This window comes from Convolutriloba macropyga, chromosome 13 (genome assembly GCF_964194025.1).
Source record: "Convolutriloba macropyga chromosome 13, txConMacr16.3, whole genome shotgun sequence".
In the NCBI taxonomy this organism is placed as follows: Eukaryota; Metazoa; Xenacoelomorpha; order Acoela; family Convolutidae; genus Convolutriloba; species Convolutriloba macropyga.
Genome location: NC_134480.1, coordinates 31,537,558 through 31,544,855, shown reverse-complemented (window position 1 = coordinate 31,544,855; position 7,298 = coordinate 31,537,558). Strand labels below are relative to the sequence as shown.

The 7,298-nt window shown below is 34.6% G+C and overlaps 2 protein-coding genes across 3 annotated transcripts in view; one reads left to right on the top strand and one right to left on the bottom strand.

Moving 5' to 3' along the window:
* LOC142351907 (coronin-6-like) overlaps nucleotides 1–7,298 on the bottom strand; it is a 560,192-nt gene that overhangs the window by 352,129 nt on the left and 200,765 nt on the right. The gene's annotated exons all lie outside the window — the stretch shown is intronic.
* LOC142351502 (actin-related protein 2/3 complex subunit 3-like) overlaps nucleotides 1–7,298 on the top strand; it is a 167,866-nt gene that overhangs the window by 154,677 nt on the left and 5,891 nt on the right. The window contains exons 2-4 of one of the 2 annotated variants that reach the window (XM_075403556.1): nucleotides 350–565; nucleotides 3,294–3,403; nucleotides 5,200–5,291. In XM_075403556.1, the coding sequence (XP_075259671.1) occupies nucleotides 458–565; nucleotides 3,294–3,403; nucleotides 5,200–5,291 (310 nt within the window). In that variant the 5' untranslated portion in view covers nucleotides 350–457. Of the gene's footprint in view, nucleotides 1–346; nucleotides 566–3,293; nucleotides 3,404–5,199; nucleotides 5,292–7,298 lie in introns of both variants that reach the window. The other variant, XM_075403557.1, reaches the window with a different exon arrangement.

The window sequence follows — 7,298 nt, the reverse complement described above, 5'->3', positions numbered from 1 at the left end:
TTTTTTGTTTCAAACGAAATTGAGAAAGGGAAACATTAGTTCTCATCTGTTAGATTTGAATGTGCAAGTTTTGTTGGTTGATATGAACCATAATTTGTTTGCAGAGCTTATATTTGATATTATGTTGACTATCGCCACAACTATTGACTTGTTCGTTCTATTGTGTATCTGAACTGAAAGAACTAGCGTGGTCTTTGCAGTTATACAACAGCTTCTAAAGTCAGAAAATTCAATAGACAAGTTTTCAGATTTTGATCGGTACCTTTATTGCAATTTAATTTCGTGCAATTATTGAGTTTATCTAAATATTTTTTATCGAATTGATTTGAATTTGGTGTTTATTTTCAGATCTATGGTTGGGTTCTGACCTTGTTGTCACTGTATTTATTTTTGGAAGACGATTTTTTTTGACAGATAGAATACGGAAAACTATTAAAGTCGTGCTAATTGGAGAAGGATGCCTGCGCCACATTCGGGCTTGAATGAGAAACTAGCGAACGTGCGTCTATATCACGATATTCCTTGTCTGCAGTTCAACGAAAGTACAGATCCTAATGCTTTTCAGGTAAGTAGACTGCTCATCAACCGATATCATCGTAATCAAACAAATAAATGTGTGCAAGGATGTGCCTGGTACATACTGCCCCAAAATACGAAATATTTAATTACCAGCGAACGAAAATTGAAACAGTTATCGTGCTCGTATGTCTTTTTTACGCAGAAATTTTGCCTGACCGTTTTTGACCTTTCTTATGTCCTAATAGTTATTCAGTTCAACCGATGGTTACGGCGCTACAGCAGATTTTATGAAACAGTAATAATCAACACCGAGTAACACAATCCAAGAGTACAATGCTCTTTTTATGACAGTTTTGTGAGCTAGATGTTTTGGTACTCAAAACATAGCAGGAAAATTTATAATAGTTTTTACAATTTCAAGTTTTTTGAAAATTATTTATCATTTTTTGAGTTTTTCAGCCCCAAGTGTCAAGGAACCTCACCTTAATAATTTGTTAATAGGATACTTCATAGTTTGTTAATAGGATACTTCATAGTTTTTAGCAGTATTGGAATGGTTTTCAACATTTTAACATCACGAATTTTAGCATTTTTTAAAGATCAAACTTGCAAGTTTTTTCTAAGTTTTTGTCTCTTCATTAGTTTTTCCACACTCAGGGGCCAGAAAACCTCCTCAAGGATCTGATAATGGGTTACTGAAGAATTTTTATTGACAACTGAATGTTTTTTGAATTTTTAATATGAAAATTTAAGCAATTTTTCAATAAAAATTGTAATCAAGTTTTTTTTTGAAATTTTTGTAATATTTTGAGTTTTGCTCCCCGTCTAGGTTTTGCTAATATGTTATGACAAAGTTGCTAGGGCTAATAGAATGGTTTTCGGATTTTAATTGTCGCAATTTTTTGCAAATTATTGATAAAATTTGAATTTTTTTCATGTCTTCTGGAAATTAATATGTTCCAAGTTTACCGTTCTATATGAACCACTTAAACCATTTTAGGCTTGAAATATGGATATTGGATAGTCTCTGGAGACAATGAAATGGTTCTGAAGAAATCAATATTACAATTTTTGGAAAGATTTAAATAAAATTTGCAAATGTTTTTCAAACATTTTTGTCATTTTCTGAATTTAAATCTTTACTGCCAACGCAAATTGTTTTTTGTTAAGGTCTTCAAGAGTTCTTAATTGATTTATTTTGGCTCAGTTTGATTGGATTGCATTTCAGGACCTGTCCTGCTGTGTTTTTTCAAGATCGGTTCCCACATTGGAGCGCAAAAGCGAGTGGTTTTGCGGCGTAAACTTTTTCATTTTATTTAAGTGGAGTGAGAAAACGATGGATGAACAAAAATTCGCTTTTTCGGTAGTGGTTTTTTGTTCACATGCGGCATTTTCGATTCGATTTTTACTGTTTTTAATTTTTTTGATAGAATTTTGTCTACATGGTTTGCCTAATCCAGACATCGTGCATTCTAGGTCCAGTTTTTTATGTCAATGAAAATTCTTTGAATGGTAAGTCAGGACTTGTTCTGCTATGTTTTTGTTTTCACAGGAAGTAATTTTGTTCATGTGGCATTTTGACCTAAAAGTGAAATTGAGAAAAGCTGTCATGGTGAATAGATTTTTTCGAAGCGAGAGAAATTTTATGATCATGCGCTGCGTTCAGTGTAACCTTTTGACTAGAGAGCGATTCGCGCGACCTAGTCGGTTATATTTTTTTTCTTGTAATGTGGTTCTAATCGAAATCAGCGTAAATACAGTAATGATCACTGAGAGCTTGTTTTCAAAATACAAAGGTTAAAACAATTTGTCAAATCTTACGGCAATCAAATCCTGATGAATTAATAAATTTGTTTTTTCACTAATAGGAGGTAGCTCATTCTTGAATCGTATGTTCACGCTAGACCATTCTATTGAAATTTTTTAGCTTAGAAACAGTTAACACTGTTTCTAAATCAAAATCAATCTCAGCAAGTTTCATCAACTGCAAAATTTGGTTTCACTTGCAATTGATCAATATCTAAATTCAGGCTCTTAAACTTTGCATGCAAAGATCTGATGAATAGTTATAACGAAAGTTTCTTGAAATGAGATTAGCAAAATTTAAGCAGATATCCCAAAAAATGCGTAGAATTACTGGGTCGTCTCGTTTGAAGTTGAATTTCGTCCTCGTATTTTTCGGCCAAGTTTCAGAATTTGCTTTTGTATTGGATTTCACTTGCAGGTGATGCAAATCTTTGTTTAGGTTCTGAAAAAGGTTTGCATGCAAAATTCTGATGTTAGCGTATTGGATGTCCATTTTTGATTTCCCTGAGAAGATTAACAAAACGGAAGCCAAATTGCGTAAACATTTAGTAAAAAATGTGGGGAATTTCAAGGAAAGACGTTGCAATTAGCTTTCTATAGAAACATAGCGGGATGCGCTGTCATTGATGCTGGCTTTGTACATCAGAGCTTTCAATTATGAGATCTGCGTCATTTATTTTTGTATGGTCAGGATCTTAATCTGCTGTCTTGAAGTCGCGTAAGAACTTCCTGGAAGGCTTGAGTGTAATTGACAGACTATTTCTTTGAGCACAGTCAATCCAATTTTCGACATCTGAAACAAAGTTTCCAATTATTTTGTAAAAGTGTGCTTTTTTGCAAAATTAAAAAAAAACGCTTCTGTTTAAGATTCTTTTTAACACCAGATATTTATTGTCATATTTTATTGGGGAATTCCTTTACATTCTGGTAACTCTGCATGTTTAAATTTGTTGTGTAAATATTTGTAGGCGGTGGACGAGGCTCTGTCCTACTTCAAGGCCATAGTGTTATTCAAGAACTACGAGATCAAGGGAGATGCAGACAGACTACTCATGTACCTGGTGCTATACATTCACAGGTACATCACAACAAATAATCAAACCAACAAGCAAATCAGCTAACACAACTTTAATTATCACGACCCAAAAACTGCAAAGAGCTTGGGAATATTTTCTTAATGCCCTGACGTATATATTTTTACAAATGATTTGCTATGGAATGACTTTCAATATACCAATTGGGCGTTAATCGAAACATCTGAAACCGACATATTAAAAATTGGTGTTTTACTATCAGCTTTAGTAATACAATTAGTAAGAATGCGTTTCAGAACGTCACTCTCATTAATCGCTCTCGAATAAGTTAGAAGCAACTATTATTGTCTTGTGCTTTTCACTTTTAGGCATCGAGTTTTGTGTGATCTAAATCCTTCTCCCATTGACAATTCTAAGCAGCTAAATTCAATTCGCGATAATTTACTAAAAGTTAAATGCAAATTGCGCTAAAATTGGATTCAATTTTAATTGTAATTTCAGTTTTATTTGTAGCAATCAACGAAGTTAACCATTACTAGCGATCTTTCGGTTGCTCGAGGTTTCGTATAGGACATTTGACGTAATGTTCAGTATCAATGAACAGTTTTGTGCGTTAAACAGCTATATTAACACATGCAGACTACGCACTTGTAAATTAAGTAATGGTTACGTGACTCTGCTTGAAGTCAATGAGAACTTCTGGCGTTTATCGAGATATTAAGTCAGAATTTCGAAGTGACTTCTGCAGAGTCACGTAACCATGCTTAAAACACGAAACGCACACGTTTTGAAATGACGAAAATCAGCTGAAGTCAACTTCTGGGTAAGTAGCAACTTCTGGCACTGCATACTTTCGGCATTTTAAAATGTGCACTAGAGTGTTTTAAGCGAATTGAACATATTAGACTACTGCTTTCGACACTCGTTATTTGTGGTTTCTCGCGGACTTCGAGCTCGTTTCAATCCATCATTAATTACTTGATTAGTCGGTTGAAAAGCAAGAGTCTAATAAACACATAAATAGGTAAATCCCGGACGATATCAAGTCGCTAAGCAGTTCTCTTAAAGGGTTACATGACAACTCATTCAACACCATTATACCCAATGCACGTTGATATTTTCTTTCAATAATCCGATTACAAATTAGCGGTCGCTATTACATGGATGTTTTAGCATATGCGGATAATTTAATCCCATGTTCGGTTTTTATAGTTTCATATCAAGTCCCTCGGGTCGCTGAGGCTTGGCCATGACCATTTATTATGCTAAAACATCGTGTAATAGCGACTGATAATTTGTGAGATTATCAAACGAAAATATTATAGTCCACTGGTTGTAGTGTCATTGAGTAAATTTACAGGTTTGGTAGAATGGGTGGTTTTGACCCCTCCCTCCCTCAATTCCAATTCCGCCCACCACGCTCCACCCATAACGCCGCATTTTCGACCTAATAGAAACTCATCAGTTCTTCTACCCCCCCCCCCATCCCCATAATACACGCCTTTTCACTCCATAGCTTCCGCTGCTCTCAGTTATGCTGAAGCTAGCCTCTCTAAAACTAAGCTAGCTATTGCCGAAGCCTCTCCTACAACCACTCAACTGTCGTTTCCGAGCATTTCGCGCGACTTTATTTAACATTTATAGACTTAAAAGTTACTGGTGTAATTAAGTATAATGGTAAATATAAAATTTTTTCTGTAGGCAGCATTCAGTTGAATCTCACACGATATGTTGATGAAATAACTCGATCAAAAAGTTCTTGAATCCATAATTCAAATTGTGTTTAGTTAGTGGTCAAATGTCATATTAATCCCTGTCATTACCTGAATGTGTTTCGCAGGTGTCTACTCGAATTAGCCAAGAGCAAACCGTCGAAGGACCAGGCAGCTAAACAGTTGGAGACGCTCGCTATTCAATGCACAACTATACCAGGTACGGTTGCATGTCAATTCAAATAAAACAGCTTGATAACTGTAGAACGAGGTCTGGATGGTTTGTTTGACCGCGGTGCTAATTTTCTCTTTAGAATTACTTTAGCGCCAAAATGCATTTGAAACTAATTTTTTTTAAAACTGCCAATGTGAAAAAATTAGAGGTTTTCACCAAAAGTTTTAAAAAGTGCGTTTTTTTTTGGAAACCGCGAAAACAATATTTGCAGATAGATGGGCCCTAGCTTAAAAATCAAAATTATTTTGCGCTAGCTTAAAAGATGTCGGGACCCCTTTTTAGAAAGAGAAAAATGCAGAAATATATTTTGCCAAATGGTTTTGCTATTATTATGCACCAGCAACTAAATCTTTAGATAATTGTGACGCTGAGCCTTGACTGGATGAACTGATAAAAAATTCATCTCAAAATTTCTTAATGAAAATGTAAGAAAAAATTTAAAAATTTCTCTTTTGCATTTCCTTTACCTCGAGAATGATAATCAAGATTTAAAGATTAGATCATGCTTTGTAATTTAAAATTTGATATGTTTTAAAAGCATGACTGTCATGTATACCAGTGATGTTACTAATAGTGACGTTTTTTAATATATTTCGAGACTGGACTCAAACTGAACTTTTAAGACTTTGGAAAAAACAGTTTTAAGGAATGCATATAGTTTTTCAATCCAAAATATATCAACCAGAAACATTAATTAATTGCTCTCAAACGAAGTTTGTAGCAATTATATTAGTCCTGTTGGTCTTTCTTTTTTTATGCGATTTTTCGCTTGACCGATTTTTCGTCTGACGCTTTTGACTTTTCGTCCTCAAAAACGGGATAAACAGGTAGCGCCCAGCGGGCATTAAGTGCTCTTAAAGCCTTTCAGCTCAAACTGTTTTGGAGACTTATACTTATGGTGTGAAGGGCGGTTCTTAGAGGTTGAGACATCCCCCCACCCTGTTGACTTCCCACCCCCACTATTGCCTCCACCCCCACCGCGCTGTTGCACCCCCCAACCCAGTGTTGCCCCCCATCACTGCACCCCCCCCCCGTGGCTAGCTACTGACGAAGCCAACCGCTCGCCCGTCGTCTGAGAGCAATTCGCCCGACGTTAGTCGGTTATGTTTAATTTTTTTTGTGCCTTCCTTGAAATCGAATGGACCTTAATAAAATTTAGTTTGAAGACGACAAATATATTGACTAATACGGCAAAGCTCTCAAGTTCACTAATTAATGAAAACAGGTAACAACATACTAAGAACGTAAGAGCAACAGTTTAAGTAAAAGTAAAAATTTTTAGCTTTCCATTGATTAATTCAAGTAATGGCATCCACGCCATTACACTTATTTCAGCTTCAGAAGCAGTGGAGAAAAAAGTGAAGAGAAAAAGGCGAAAACGGACCGTTATGTAAACTTCTAAAAATGAAAAATCGCTCGATAGCCTGTTTTTCGAGTTACCTAAACATCACTGTCATACAATTTAAATATTTTTCAAATTTAGAAATATCAATAAATGATGAATTTTGGTGATTTATCTAATCGAATTACTGACGAGCAGGAACAAGTTTGGTTCCTGAACACTCTCGCAAGAATCTGAAGTTAAAATAGCCCGCTTTAAATTTTGCGGAAACCTTTTCAAAAGTTTTTAGGCCTGTAACTCCGGCAAATTTATGCAACGGCCGATTTAGACAAAATAGGCTTTAAAAGCTTATTTCGTGCCATTTTGCATTTGAAAAAAATGTTTTTTTTTAAATTTTCAGCCAAAATGGAATCCAAAAGTTCAACTTACCTATTCCATCTTTTCAGGCAGATAAAGTAACACTGTTATTAGCAATTGCAGCTTATTTTGCAGTTGAATTGATCGAAATCAGAGCACAATAATAATTATATTATAATAATAATAATAATAATAATAATAATAATAATAATAATAATTGTAATAATAATAATAGTAATAATAATAATAGTAATAATAATAATAATAATAATAATAATAATAATAATAATAAT